The sequence below is a fragment of the Carlito syrichta genome, unplaced genomic scaffold, assembly GCF_000164805.1.
Source record: "Carlito syrichta isolate Samal-C Ts95f unplaced genomic scaffold, Tarsius_syrichta-2.0.1 Scaffold136010, whole genome shotgun sequence".
Lineage (NCBI taxonomy): Eukaryota > Metazoa > Chordata > Mammalia > Primates > Tarsiidae > Carlito > Carlito syrichta.
This window is the reverse complement of record NW_007080106.1, coordinates 164,044-179,930: the sequence shown is the minus strand read 5'-3', so window position 1 is coordinate 179,930 and position 15,887 is coordinate 164,044. Positions and strand designations below refer to the sequence as shown.

The window sequence follows — 15,887 nt, the reverse complement described above, 5'->3', positions numbered from 1 at the left end:
TCCTGGTAGAAGAGAAAGAATGCCAGCTTAATGTCCGTGACAGTGACTACAAAACAGCTCTGATAGCAGTATGTACTGGCTCACTCTTTTAGCATGAGATGGAGGTGGCTTCAATAGATAGAATAAAAATGAACTTCTCGCATTTAAATATCACTAGGTGGAATTGGTGAGATGTTTATTTTAAATTCCTGGAGTTTATGATTTATACCTTGGTCTAATACTCACAGGCTGTCCAATGCCAGGAAGAGGAATGTGCAACTCTTCTGCTAGAACATGGTGCTGATCCAAACCCTATGGATATCCATGACAACACTGCTCTGCACTATGCTATCTATCATCAGAATATCTCAGTGACTGAAAAACTACTTACAGGCAATGCAGATATTGAAGCAACAAACAAGGTAATGCATCAACCCGCCTTATTCCCTAAATACTTGTAATGCATTGGTACTAACATTGACATATATAAGGGCCAGATTTTCATATTTGAAAGCTCAAGCATCCCTGAATGAAAATATTTTAAAATAAGTTAATTGTATAATATTTTACTTTATTAATCCATCTGCTCTGGAAATAATCTTTATATTAAAAACTCAGACGAAGCTAAAGCTTTTTACAATAAATGGAAACCTTGCTGCTCTTGACAAGCTCCTTAAAAAGTAATATATGGAAATGATTTATCTCTCAGTGACAAGGCTTTAGAGGGAAGCGTGGAAAGGGGATTGGAGAACAATCTGAAATATGCAGGCCAACTTGGACAGTAGATCATTGAGGGAAGTGAGCAAGAAAAGAAGTTTTGGTTTGTTTTGTTTGTCATTCAGTTTATGTGCTTAGACAAGCTACCTTCAGTTTAGGGGAAAATAATTCTCAGTCTGGTAAAGAGGGTTAGCAAGTTTTAGACTTGCCTAGAGATCCACTTTAGAGTGAATAGGTAGGGATAAAATAGGAAGCATTTCAGAAGAGGGAAGAGTAAATGATTAGCTTCTTATCCTATGCTGGCATAAACAGTCACTTAAATACAAGTCCAAACTCTGCTCTTGAATCTCTAAAGTCTTGATGGGAAAGTGGATGATAAGGAGCTTATAAACAGCAAACCATGTTGCATTTTGCAGTCACTAGTTGCTGTTCTACTCCTACCCAAGAAAAGTGGCATTGGCAGCAAATGACTCTATTACTCGTTCCTCTTTTTGCCCACCTCCCCAGATAACAAAGGGACTTGGCATCATGGAGGAGAGATGAGACACGGAAGTGACTATCTACTGAACTATTTCTCAGCTAAAATTGTGCATTGCAGTGACCTGAGGAATTTTTTCTTTAAGCTACACGTCTAGGCTCTCCCATGAAGATGTTCATTTAATAAAAGTAATAGGCCCTGTATATGCATAGTATATTTTAAAATACTTCCTCAAAACTGGGAACAATGAAGAGTGCCTGCAGGCCCAGGTACAGGAGATGCTGAGGTAGGAGAATCTCTTGAGCCCAGGAGTTTGAGTCCAGCCTGGCATGATAGTGAGACCCTTTCTCTAACAACAACAACAACAACAGTAGCAGCGACAGATTTCCCCAAGATTCTGACACAATCCAGGTTAAGAATGACTGAATAGTAATATGTAAATTCCCATACATCAAAAATGTCAAAAATCCCTAGATGAGATGGAAATTGGTAGCTGTTACTTCCTTCAAACCTCTGCATCCCAGAAGTAGCCTGACTTGTATCTCTCTTTCTGTTTCTATGGTGGAGAGTGCAAAGAAATGTTTTTGGCAGTATCTATCACCCTATGGAATAGGTAATATCTATCGCAATGGGTCATATCTGTCGCCTTTAGAAATTTATTTGTGGGTAGTCTTTCAATAAGTAGGGACTGACCCTTTCAGAATGTTCTGTCATTTTATCATCATTCAGGAGATTTGGTCAATAAGTGTTTGTGACAAGCAGGAACTTTTTCTAAGTTGATACTGTGTTATGTACTGTCCTCAGTATGTCAAGAAGATGGCAGTTTAAGACACTGAAAATCATGTAGTAACACTAAGAAAATAATTCTTTGAATAAATTAGCTTCAGCAGTTCTATGAACTAGTTAGCATTTGATGAGCAACCTGGCCTGATTAAATACAGCACAAATAGATTGTGAATGAGGAAATGTTGGAAAAATTCTTGAAGTGGGTATTAGGAGTCTTAATATCAACTTTTATTATATGTTGGCACCTAATCGTTTTTGGTAGAACATCTAATACTAAAGGAATGACTGATTGTCATGCACGTTCTTGTTTTATACACAGCAATCTGGAAATGGAGCTATGATCAAAATGTGCCCCATAGATAAGTTTAGTGTGTCTGCATCAATTAAGTCCACATGTAGAATTGAGGAGACTCAGTCCATGCCTGAAATCCCAGCCCTTTGGGAGGTGGGGGCGAGAGGATTGCCTGAGCCCAAGGGTTTGAGACCTTAAAAACAGTCTGTGCAATAACTCATCAACAAGGATACCTGCACAACGAATATTTGTATACCTAACCCTGAATTGTACCCTACAATTTTAAAATAAAAAAAAAACATTGATTGGAAAAAAAGAAAAGAGAGCCCAATGTAGTGGCTTGTACCTATAAACTGGTGCTTGAGAGGCTGAGGTGGGAGGGTTGCTTGAGGCCAGGAGTCAAGACCAACCTGGGAAACATAGCAAGACCCCATATCTGAAACAAACAAAATAGCTGGGCACGATGGCTCATACCTATAGTCCCTGCCACTTAGGAGGTTGAAGTGGTAGGATCACTTGAGCCCAGAAATTCAAGGCTGCAGTGAGCTATGATTGCACGACTGCACTCCAACCTGCTTAACAGAGCAAGACCCCAGTCTCTTAAAAAACAAATTAACAAAAAAAAGTTAATACACATAGCTGCAAACTATCTTTTCAGAACTCATTTTCTCCTATGTAAGTATAAGAAATGAAGTTTATGCTGTATAAACTTTTCCTCTCCCTCTATCATCTCTAATACCATGTGTATTTCCCTTCAGTTTCCCCACAATCTTGACTCCAAATGCAAATAAAAATTGTTGTGTGTTGTTTTACATACAATGTATGCTGAGGCATCAAATAATTGGAACATATTTATTTTAAATGGGAATAAAGATATTGTCACGAGGAAAAAATGCAAATAATTTAGTGACTTTCATTGTGCTGGAAATACTTTACATAGATCAGTATTAGAACTTTTATTGCTAGGCCATCATATTTTATTTCTGATTTATATTTTGCCTAAAAGAAAACATAATTTTAAGTAGCATTTCAAAAGGAATTCAGAATAAAACTGAATTTGAATAAGTAAATATGCTTTATGGTCCCAGGGCTATCATTATACTGAAGAATAGAATTCCATACTGAATTTTCTAACAGCTAAGGTAAAAGTTTATCATCTTGTAATAGGCAAAACCCCATGGACCATTTAATAATTAGCAGTTGACGTTTATCTGAAGGTGTTCTCTTTTCATTCAGAGCCCTTTTTCTTAGTGACCCATTTGGAGTAGGAGTGCCTCACATTGGCCTCTGAGATTCTGTCACCGTTGATAGAAGAGAATCAGGTGAGTTAGTACCATGAGGAGGAAAGCTCCACCTTTACTGGAAAACTCTCACCACTGTATTCCCGAAACTCTGATTCCTGCCTTGCTAGTGGTTGCCACATAAAAGCACTGTCAGTACAGTCTTTCTGTTGGAGTACAGTCCTTAACTTCTGGTAAAATAAATAATCTTTGAAATATAGTTTAAGAAACATTCCTCTAGAGAGCCTAACTTTGGCCATTTCCTTAATAAAGAATACTTAGAGCATTTGCAACTGTCTTCGGGTTTGGAACTATAAAGATAAAAGATAAGAGCTCTTTTGCTGAAGAAGCTCTTAGTTTTGATGGGAAACAATAAAATAATTACAATATGGCACGCTAAATGGTGTGATAGAAGCAAAGATTCTAATAATATGTACATGTTTAGCATGAGTTTGAAAGATGACCAGAGTGAATGCAGTGCAGTGGAGAAGCAGTGTTTCCAAGGGAAGGAGCAGTGCCTGGGAAAGCATAGAGGAGTGAGAAGGAAGGGCCAACTTTTTCTTTACTTTCTCTATTATCTTTTAAGTTCATAGGGTCTTATGGGAAGTTTCTGTTTCACTCGAGAAATATGTCATGTTGTGAATTACCCATTGTTTTTCTGCATTACAGGTTGGCCTCCCACCACTTTTGCTTGCAGCAAGTCATGCAAAAGAGCAAATGGTGGAGTTTTTTAGTGAATAAAGGAGCAAATGTGAATGCAGTGGACATATGTCAAAGGTACAGTTGTTAGTTCTTAAAAAGCAAGCAAACAAACAAAAATTGAGTGTTTCTCTGGAGTGATGATGTTCATTTTCATGCCAGAAACATTAAATTAGTAAGAAGATGAACTTATACTTATTGGAATGCAGTGAAAAATATCAACAGAAAGCATCAGTTTTATAGAAAAGCAGTCCTTTGCACTGGGAAACATCAAGAAGAGAATATAGGAAGATTCATCTTCTCTTACTGTTCTGTCTGATGTTTATTTATAATCTGATGTTTTTGATTCTATAATCTTATGTTAGCTAAAGGACTTTGTATTAGCTGTATCGATTTTACAAAGTGTGGACTTTAGCTTTTCGTTTCCTTTATGACTCTATATTGAACTTTTTAACTCCTTTAGAGTATTTTTCTAGCCTTTGCTTCTTAGATACGTTTCCTTTAATCATGCTATATTGAAACTGAATAGAAGTTGAAAATCATTTTGTCTGAAATTACGACTACTGCTATGACCATTATTCCTAATATTGTTTTCAACCTGCAGAAACCTGTAACTTACCCTACCCCTAGCTGGCTTTGGATTACAAACTATCAGAATATGGGAGGAGTGGAGAAATCTTCACTTAAGTCTTTACCCACTTTAGATAAGTGACTCAGCATAGTTTCTTGCCCATCGTAGGACTTCTAATAGTAGCAACTTTTACTATGACGTACACCAATGGGATAAGAGGCTTCCTTTGTGACCCTTCCTTTTAGCCATGTTGGTAACTTACCAAGATGCCTGTGTCTGTTAGGACATGAACATAGTGAATTCTGTGCTGATGGACAGAATATTGACTTGATAATATATACCAAGTTAGCTGCTTAAAGAACTGTATCAAAAGTCCTAAGCATGAAGTAACCTCTCTGTTATTTTAGAACCACTCTCATGTTTGCTGTGTGTTGTAAATCACCAAGTATGGTCAGCATTCTTCTTCAGAAGAATACTGATGTCTTTCGTCGAGATCCGATAGGAAAGACTGCTGAAGATGATGCTGCTCGTTGGAAGTATCATGCGTAAGTATTTGCACTAAACAGCCAGTCAGCATTAAATTGAGGTTTAAAGTAAGTATAACTATCTCATCCTGTTTATTAGGCAGGATCTCCTAGTTTGGCTCAGGGAGTTTAGGAATGGCAATGAGTTAGTCCAATTCATCATCGAGAAATCAAACCTTAGTTTCAACTAGTTACAAGTAGCAAGGGCTGCAGAATTCTTTCCCTTAGGTCTCTCAAAACCATCATTCTCAGGGATCCCAATGTTGTTCATTTCATCCCAAGTATAACCCCTACACATGGCATAAGAATAGTGTCCCAGCTTTGATTTTTTAACATTAGTTATTTAGGTCTTGAAATGTCTAGTTTAGCAGAAAATCTTGTTCCCAGGGGACTTTCTCCTATACCCTCCGCCCTGAATTTTTCAAGCACCTAAGGGGTTCCCTAAGTCCAAGGAAGATCGTTCTTTCTTCTAAGTCAGAACTATGTTGGGTGAAAGGACATGGGAATCATCGTGCTGTTTGCATTGATTCTGTTGCCGCCTCGTTGCTGTTGAAACTGGCTCGGCAGTCTGGTAATGGGTGACCTGATCTTTGCTACCAGAATGCCCTTACTGATTCTGATCCCTCAGTCTTCAGGGTGATCCATACTTCGACTTCAGAAGGACTGCTTCATTCACTTCACATACATTTATATGCTCATCTGTTGTTCCCAAAGCACCAACACCCCGCCCTGGGCCTCTTAGCTTTAGGCACACATGTAGTGAGCAAATTGACTCTTCCTCCCCACACTCACAACTTTATTGTGGAGCCTACATTGTCAGTCAAGACATCATCAACCTTCATGGTAAGTTATCCTTGGAGGCCCTTGTTTGTGTTTTCTCTAGCAGGTATTAGAAGGTATCATTCTAAACCATCAGAGAGGTTCAAATAGTGCTACAAGAAGAGATGAGCATTTTTTAAAAATTTTGTGACCGGTCTCGGTGGCTCAGCCTGTAATCCCTGCACTTTGGGAGGCTGAGATGAGAGGATTGCCTGAGCCCACAGGTTTGAGACCAGCGTGGGCGACTTGGCGAGATCTCGTCTCTACAATAAATAAAAAATTAGCCGGGTGTTGCACCTGTAGTTTCGGCTACTTGAAAGGCTGAGGCAGAAGGATCACTAGGGACATCGGCCTGGGTGACAGAGTGAGACACCAACTCAAAAAAATTTTTTGTTACAGTATCCGTACCATGAGGACCCTTTCTACCCAGTATGGCACTTTGTCTTAGGCAGTGGAAGGTCCCATACCATCCTTCCCTTGTTTATTGTTCACCGACTTGTAGTTGGCTCCTCCAGTGGTCTTTTTTCTTTTATAATGAAAATTTCCCAAGCTACTTGCATCTTCACTTCTAGATCTTTTTTCTTTTTTGGTCAGGGTCTCACTCTGTTGTCCAGGCTGAGGTGCAGTGGCACTATCATGGCTCACCGTGGCTTTGACCTCCTGAGCTCAGGCTATTCTTGTGCCTTAGCCTCCCAAGTAGATGGGACTACTGGTACACACCACCCCATGCAGCTAATTTTTTGCCTTTTTATCAACATGAGGTCAGGCTGTATTACCTAGGTTGGTCTCAAACTCCTAGGCTCAAGCAATTTTCCTTCTTCGGTCTCCCAAAGTGCTGGGATTACAGTTGTAAACCACCACACCCAGGCAAATTTTTAAAATATGTTCAAATTCTGCTTCACAAGGAAACCACTGAACAGAATTAGCTGTCTAATGTAGTTAGTTGGATTTCACAGAGCTAAGCCTCATGCATAATTCATCAATACCTACGTATAAAAGTAGGGCTTTGGGCTGGCTTTGGCCACTCATGTACTAAAGGTGAAACAATACAGGGAAGATTAGCATGGTCCCTCCACAAGGATGGCACACAAATTTGTAAAGCATCTATATTTTGCATAGTGCCTGAAAAAAAATTAGGCTATTTGCTGCCTAGCTTCAAGGGAACATGTGCATTAAAGAAAAATGGGTGGCATCTAATATTGAAATTGTGATTTTCCACTACAAAAATACTCAGGTAACGTGATCTGTGAAATGAACAGAGCTGAGTAACACCTGGGATTTTGTGTGCAAATAGGTTGTCGGTAGGTTCCTTGGAAATGAGAAAATGTCAACTTTTGTCTCCTTTGTGGAACTTAATTTTTAAAAAATGAGGTTTTGTCTTCCACATTACTTGGAGGTGAACATAGAGGTTTAATGTATTACTTTTTTTTTTTTTTTTTTTGAGTTGGAGTCTCACACTTGTTGCCCAGGCTGGAGTGCAGTGGCATGCTCACACCCACCACAGCCTTTACCTGCTGGGCTTAGGCTATCCTTCTGTCTCTGCCTTCCAAGAAGCTGGAACTACAGACGCACGCCACCACGCCTGACTAGTTTTTGTGATTTATTGTAGAGACGAGGTCTCAATGAAGTTGCCCAGGCTGATCTCAAACCCCCGGGCTTGGGCAATCCTCTCGCCTCGGCCACCCAAAGTGCTAGGATTACAGGTTGAGCCACTGCACCTGGCCAGTTTAATGTCATTCTTAGAATGATGAATTGAACTGATCCAGGGTTTGAGTAGGTGGAAAAGTACTGGAAGTAGACGAATCCAGGTCTCAAGATCTATTACTTTTCTTTCCTTGGTGCGATGGATTAGCTCAGGAATGGAGGACAATTATGTTATCCCCCATTTGATGTGATCTTGTACATAAAAATAAATTTTATTACAAATTATAAAATAGCTGAGTTGTTCTGAGTTACCAGCCACAAAGACTAGAACAACTAATAACAAAATTAGGAGTTAATAATATTTTCTGAAAATGGCAACAATATTAGAACCTATGAAGAAACACACATTGGGTTTTATTGGGAATTCCAAAATAATTTTAGCATTAAAGTTCAAGAGCAAATTGTTCCATTTCCTCACTATGTCTCTGAGCATTTAAAAATGTTATCTCATGAAATCACCTTAACAATCTAGTGAAATAAGGCAGTAAGTTTCTTTCTTCTTTTTTTCTTTTGGAAGAAGAAATGGAGCTTAGGAGAAGCAAGCTCTTGTCCCAGAGCAAATAGCTGTTGGTGAGCGAGCTAGGGCTTCATCTGAGTTAGGGCTTCATCTGAGATAGAAATACTTTCTATTATTTCATGCTACTGTTAGTTATTTTACTGAGCTATACTGCCATTAGCTCATGGTTGCTTCATTTTATCATTTTTTTTCAATGAGAAGCTTAATAAGAAGTTTGTAGACCTTACACTTTTTAATTGTATGAGTTAATTAAAGTTCTGATATTAGCCCTGATACTGTCTGAAATGCTCTAAGAATTTAATATATTTGCTACATGTTTTTCATATCAGTACTAAAAAGTAATTTTGTCTGTTATGTTCTAATACATAGAATTCATCAACAAATTGTAAAATATAGAAAAGAAAAAGAAAAGAGATTTACACCTGTATCTCTAGAGAATAGCAATCCAGGTAAGACTTCTGATAGCTAATTACTCATGGTAATCCTACCCTGGATGAAAAATAGTAAGAGTAAGGAAGTTCTCTGCCTGATTGTTGTCGGTGTAAAGAAATACTACTTTTTTGTGCACTTTTTTAGAATTCCAGGACTCTACCAAAATCTTATATTAGTGCAAGGTTGTTTTTGACAGATTCTCTAGGGTTTTCTAGTTATAGAATCATATCCGCCCATCAAAAGAGGACTGGATTTTAAAAATGTGGTACATATACATGATGGAATACTACGCAGCCATAAAAAAGAACAAAATCATGAATTTCGCTGCAACCTGGATGGAACTAGAGTCTATAATACTGAGTGACCTCTCACAAAAACAAAGATCCGAATATCACATGTTCTCACTCATATAATGGACCTTGAACATCCAATGCAATACTATAAGAAAATGACTGATGGTACTGGGAAACTATGGGGGGAGGGGGATGGGATTAACAGTAGCAAATATCTGTCGGGGGATGGGAAAACACTTCTTATCTACAGGGTGCCTGAATGAAATGTCATTGTACACCTAACCCTTAACTGTACCCCACAAAACCATAATAAAAAATACTGATTAATGAAAAAAAATAAAAATAAAAAAAATAAAGTCATCATTAATATTAAAAAAAAAAAAGAATCATATCCACAAATAAGGATAACTTGACTCCCTCTTTTACTGTTTGAATACTCCATGATTTCTTTCTCCTGCCTGATTGCCCTGGCTAGGACTGCTAGTACTCTCTCTGTTCAATAGGAGAGGTGAGAGTGGGCATCCTTGTCCTGATCCGATCCTTAGGGAGAATGTTTCCACCTCTTGCCATTAAGTATCACATTGGCTGGAGATTTGTTATGGTGCCTTTTATTGTTTGGAGGAATGTTCCTTCGATGCCTAGGTGGTTGAGGATTTTGATCAAGAATGGATGTTGGTTTTATTCAAGGCTTTTCTGCATTTAATGAGTTAATCATGTGGTTCTTTGTTTGACTCCTATTTAATGGGATGGATCATACTTACAGATATTCATATGTGGAACTGGTCCTGCATTCTGGGCATGAAGCCAACCTGATCAGGGTGGATGATTCCTGAAATATATTGTTTAATGAGATTTGTTGGAACCTTGTGGAGATATTTTGCATCTATGTTCATTAGGGAAATTGTCCTGTAGTTTTCTTTCCTTGTTGGGTCTTTGCCATTTTGGGGTACTGGGATGATATTGCCTTCAAAGAATGAACTAGGGGGAATTGCTTCCTTCTCAATTGCCCTCCCCACTTTATATTGTTCTTTATAATTAACTGGTAGATGCCAGTAAATGTCTCCCTGAGTTCTGTGAGCTGCTGTAGCAAATTAATTAAACCCATTAAGAAGATCATGGGACCCTCAAGTTGAAGTCAGTTCTGTAGGCTCTGACTTGTGATTGGTGTGTGGCAGAGAGGACAGTGTTGTGGAACTGAGTCCTCAACCTGTGAGATCTGACTGCAGTCTCCAGGTAGATATTGCCAGAAGTTAAAGACATCAAGCTCATGTCTGTTCCAGAGTTGGTTGCCTACTTGTCAGTGTCACACAAAGTTTGTCACAGAAGCCTTCTGTTTTGACAATTGCTGCTGTGGTATGAGAGCATAAAAACATGTCAAGTGTGTGTTTTCTGCCCATACAGCAGATAAGTGGGAGCTACTATATACTCTGTTTTATGTACTCCACGTTCATTAGTCCAAAAATCATGGTCTTTACATTTGATACTGTGTATATATGATACTGATTCTACTAATCATACCATTTTCTGTCAGTCTGATGTGTTTTGGTTATGATTATTATACTCAACAAGTCACCTATAAGTATCAACTTTTGATAGACCTCAATTTTCTAGCATTTGATAAATACAAAAAGGGGAAGTAGGAGTTTTTAAAGCATTAATTGCTTTCAAATAGTAATACTAATACTAATTCTGGTATATTTTCCAGGCATGGTCCCCTAACAGTTACTTTCTAACAAAAGTAATTTGTCAGTCTTGTGCCTTTTTCTTGTAAGATGGTCTAAAGCATACACAAAAATGTGCAAGATTTCTTTTCTTTTTTTTATGAAGGCAAAGTCTTACTTTGTTGCCCAGGCTGGTCTCAAACTTCTGAGATCCTCAATCAGTCCTCCCACATCAGCCTCCTTGTAGTTGGGATTACAGGCATGAGCCATCATACATATGTTTCTAATTTTCTATTTTTTACTGTTGTTGATTTGAAGTGTATTTTGCTTTTGTCTTTAATAGTGGATGGGAGCTCTGAAGGCTGTTTAACCAGGTAGGGTTTCTCAGATTTTAAAAAATTTATGTGTTAAATAAGAGAGTACAGAGATAAGAAACCGATATCTGTTGAGTGTTCTGCTCTGGACATGATGTGTTGTTTTATGCTTGACATTTATCTCACATAGTCATTTCACAGCTCTGCAAAGTACCTGTTCTATGATAACCTACATTTTGCCGGTAAGGCAATTGTGGTTCAGAGAGGTCGACTGGCCAGTGATTCCACAATTACCAAATAGCTGACTCATGATTTTATCATCAACCTGCCTGTCTCCCAAATACCTTATTTTGCCCTTCAGCATAGATTGATAGAGGCCTGTGTAACGTTGGTATCAAGGTGCAGGTCTACATGAGGTTAATTCAGAAAGTCAGATTAGTTATATGCTAAGTCTCTTTCAGAGTCTTTCTGAAAAGCCTGGTTGGTCCAAGAGTTTGTCCTTTGTATTTGACAATTGCAGTGGTAACTGGTACTTTGTTTCCACCATCTAAGGTTTCAGGGCAAATCTCGCTTAACTGTAGCATTATACCACAGGTTTTGCACAAACAAGGCTGGGTAAGTCCTAGAGGGGAATTATTTTACTGTAAGTGAAGGATATCCCTGTATGCAACATGTTCTGTTATTTATATTGAGAACCCATTGAGAGCATATTTCTAATTTATTTCTCTTATTATTGACTTCCCAGTTTGTATTTTCCTCAGGCTAGCACCCTGTCTAGTTCCATGCAGCCTTTTCTTTTTCTCTGGTATCTTTATTATCTCTCTTCTATGATATTTCTCCAATCATTTTTGGGTTTGGCTTTCTCCTATGCTTTTCTTAGTGTTTCGATTGTTCTGTTATTGTTCTCATTTCAGCCAGCTAAGTATTCCCCATCTTTCTATAGACAGAATCAAAAGCTCATAGAATTTCAGTATTTTGAGAAATCTTAGTGACTAGTAAAAATATCCTCCAATTCTTACAGCTGTGTTTAACATCCAGATAAAGTGGTTGCTCAGATGGAGAAGCTAAAACTCAAGAGATAAAGTGACTTATATGGGTATAGGAAGTAGTGGAAATGAGATGTGAATTCAGGTTTCTTTAATCAAAGTCCCATACTCTTCCTTTATTATCCAGGCAGAATTTCTCAGATTTTAAAAAATTTATGTGTTAACTAAGAGAGTACAGAGATAAGAAACTGATATCTGTTGAGTGTTCTACTCTGGACGAGATGTGATGTTTTATGCTTGACATTTATCTCACATAGTCATTTCACAGCTTTGCATAGTACCTGTTCTATGATAACCTACATTTTGCTGGTGAGGCAATTGTGGTTCAGAGAGGTCGACTGGTCAGCATGTTTTTAATAATAGAAAAAGGGAGTGTGTTTGGTGAACCCAATGGAAGAGACAAAGAATGAAATTGGCTGGTGAACCCAATGGAAGTGGATAAGAAAGGAATGAGCAGAGGAAGGCCATGTTTGAAGAGAAACATCAGTGGTTTGTACAGGAATAAGAGAAGAGATCTGAATGTTGGGATTGACTATAAGTGTGACAGAGATAGCTTATAGGATGGAAGGATACAGGAGGTGGGGAATTATCTCAAAAGGCATATTAAAATAAGGGTTTCAAGGGAGTTCTGAACAGATTGCTGCTTTTTTGTTTGTTGAATTGGAGAAATTGATACACTTGAAGTTTTCTATTAAAAGATGCTCAAAGAATTTGAGCCATTGGAAAGAGTCTCTACAGTAGATAGGAGTATAGTATCGTGCATTTCTAATCCCCACCTTATAAAGTGTTGGAGCACCTTAAGTACTAGAGGGCTAAAGGTTGCCGTACTCCTCAGGTCTGTGGCCCAGGGCAGGTATACTCTTTCTGTAATTCACTGACGTCCTTCCCATGTACATGTAGGGTTGGGTAGGTGTAGGATTGGCTGGCAAACCCACCATGGAACTTCAGTTGGGTAGCTGCTAACAAGCCTACATCGGCGGCAGACGACCGAGACTCCATTCTTAACTTCTTTGCCAGAGGCAGGGAAATAGACACCTTCTGTTGTTTTTCATTTAGCCCATCCTTTCAGAAAGCTGTGTTTTCATAGGCTGAAGATTTAAAGGTTGGGGACTGCCATCGATCACTGCAGAAGAGAAATATGGAAGTGGGAGCCCATAGACTGGAAGGCATTTCCAAAGTACTTAAGGAAATAGAAATACAACTTCCAGGACTCCGATTTTTCACCAGTCTCTCTCCTTGGGTATCTGAGTGCTTATAATGGTTTTTAAGGACTTGCTAGTTTATGTGGACTTGAATCAGGCACGATCTATATAGGGAAATTAATTGGATTTTATAATTTTGAATGTTATAATCATTCTGGGAAGAGTATTCCCACTCTAGAATGGACATCTGAACTTTGACTTTTGTGTATTCTGCTTACCAAAATGTCAAATGTTTTGGGGGTACTCCTATACTGGTTTAGGGTAAGGGGAATCAATGGGACCTACTTAAGTGATTCCAGTGCTAAAGAACCAAGGTTGTAGTAGTGCTCACCTGTAGTTCCAGCCATATGGTGGATGACTGAGTTGGAAGGATCACCAGAGCCCAGAAGGTCGATGCTTGGGTGGCTGCGAGTGTGCCACTACTCTCCAATTTGGCGGATGGGGTGAGACTACAGTTCAAAAAAAAAGAACCAAGGCTGCCCCTTTTCAGTGACACAGATTAGTCTCTGAACCAGATAATGGTGATGAGGCAATATATTTCTCTAACTTGGTTTTAGCTTATTAGGTTAGTTCCAGTTCAGATAGCAAGAATTACGTCAGCCGTTAGTGGGACTTTCAGTTCAGCCTTCAGGATAGACAATTTGTGAGGATGAATTATTGTCAGGCTCTGCTAAACTGCTGACTCTCACTAGTTCTTATGGAACTTAAGGTTGAGTTTTCCTGAAATATCTCATAGGTTCGGAGAAGTGGAGATGAGAATGGTTAACACCATCATTTTTAAAACTGGGACCATATTTTAGTTATATTAAGAAACAACATCTGACATACAGATAGCTGACTTTCCCCTTGATTTTATTTGTTTTCTTCCTTTGTGGGGGCACCCAGGTATGAACCACTAGGTCTTGATTTTGAATAAATGTACCCACTCATCTTTGTCATATATTTTTACTCTAAAGGCTTTCCAGCAAACTGAGTAGTGAACACTCACAATCTACACCAGATGATGATGGCACCAAGGTAAATTGATCTTTCGAGGAATGAATATTCTTGATCTGAATCTAGTTTGTGGGTTATTATTTACTCTGCAAACCAAGCAGCAAACATTTGACAGTAATATGAGTGTTGGATTTCTAATCTTAGTTTTTACTTTGGCAGATAACAAAGGATTGATCAAAACTTTAAGAGGGTGGAGGCTGAAAAAATAATGGGTTGGAAAATACTAGTGACAGGAAAACAATATGAGAAAAAGCTTTCCCACCATAGAGGAAATATTAAATTTTGTCAAGGTTAATTTGAATAAGTCTTCTTACTGTGAGTTCTAACTTAGACTAAGATGACTTTTATCATACTTACACCTTGATGAATCCTTAATGGATCTGGATACTCAACGATTGTCATCATGAAATCTCTCTGATGCCTTTTAGTTTCACAACTATACAGCACAGAGCACATAATTTTTGTTTCCTGGACACATCTCTTTTTTTGGAATTGTATAGTTTCTAGGAGAAGGCTTTTTCTCTACTTTTATCCTTCTGTAATTAGAGGAAGATAATACAAGAAATTATATAAATTTTGCTGGGCACAATGGTTCATACCTGTAGTCCCAGCTATTCAGGAACCCTAGGTGAGAGAATTTCTTGAGCCCAGGAGGTCAAGACCAGCCTGAGCAACATAACAACACTTCATTGCTGATTTTTAAAAAGGAAAAAAAAAGTAGAAATTTATAAAATTCGATCTCTTTCTCAGTCCATATTACAAGAAGATTTCTCTGTGTTTTCCAATTCATTTTATTGAGCACACATTTTAAACTCTTCATCTAATTAAAGAATACATGTTTTGTTCAAGAAGGCAACCAGGTCTTGAAGCAAATACTCTTAATAATCATATGGTAAAGACTTTAATTTCAGAAGTTTTTGCATTATATATATATGTGTGTGTGTGTGTATTTGAGATGGAGTCTCACTTCAACGCCCAGGATGGAGTACAGTGGCATGCTCACAGCCACCCCAGCGGTGACTTGCTGGGCTCCGGTGATCCTTCTGCCTCAGCCTTCCAAATAGCCGGAACTAGCGGCATGCACTGCCACGCCCAGCTAAGTTTTCTTTTATTTATTGTTTAGATGAGGTCTCATCAAGTTGCCCAAGATGGTCTCAACCCATGAGCTCAGGCAATCCTCTCATCTTGGCCTCCCAAAGTGCTGGGATTACAGGCTTGAGCCTTTGCGCCCGACCTTCATTATAGTTTTTATAAGTATCCACTCAATGTTCTTGTATCATGGTCTAAAATTTTAAGTTTACATCTATTTATATTTTGTTATTTAATCATTTTTGAAACTTCTGTATTACTATGAACTACTTGAAGGTGAGGAAATTTGTCTTCTTAACACCATATGCTTTTCCTGAAAGAAAATGTGACCTATTCCTACGCCAAATCTATTTATCTGGATTTGCCTTCTAAGTCCTCTGGTGGCTGAAATTTGATATGTCTCTAGCTGAAGACATCGCCCTTCACCCTTTCCTGAGTCTTTATGATCTTTGTCCTCTGGCTTTTCCATCGTAGTAAATTACCACCTG

At 38.4% G+C, this 15,887-nt stretch overlaps 1 protein-coding gene across 2 annotated transcripts in view; it reads left to right on the top strand.

Moving 5' to 3' along the window:
• Nucleotides 1–332: 332 nt before the first annotated feature.
• The window catches only part of LOC103251085 (POTE ankyrin domain family member A-like), a 37,931-nt gene continuing 22,376 nt past the window's right edge, over nucleotides 333–15,887 (top strand). Inside the window, exons 1-4 of one of the 2 annotated variants that reach the window (XM_008049695.1) lie at nucleotides 333–401; nucleotides 4,202–4,309; nucleotides 5,210–5,347; nucleotides 14,271–14,331. In XM_008049695.1, coding sequence (XP_008047886.1) covers nucleotides 376–401; nucleotides 4,202–4,309; nucleotides 5,210–5,347; nucleotides 14,271–14,331 — 333 coding nt within the window. In that variant the 5' untranslated portion in view covers nucleotides 333–375. Of the gene's footprint in view, nucleotides 402–3,508; nucleotides 3,575–4,201; nucleotides 4,310–5,209; nucleotides 5,348–14,270; nucleotides 14,332–15,887 lie in introns of those variants that run through there. The other variant, XM_008049696.1, reaches the window with a different exon arrangement.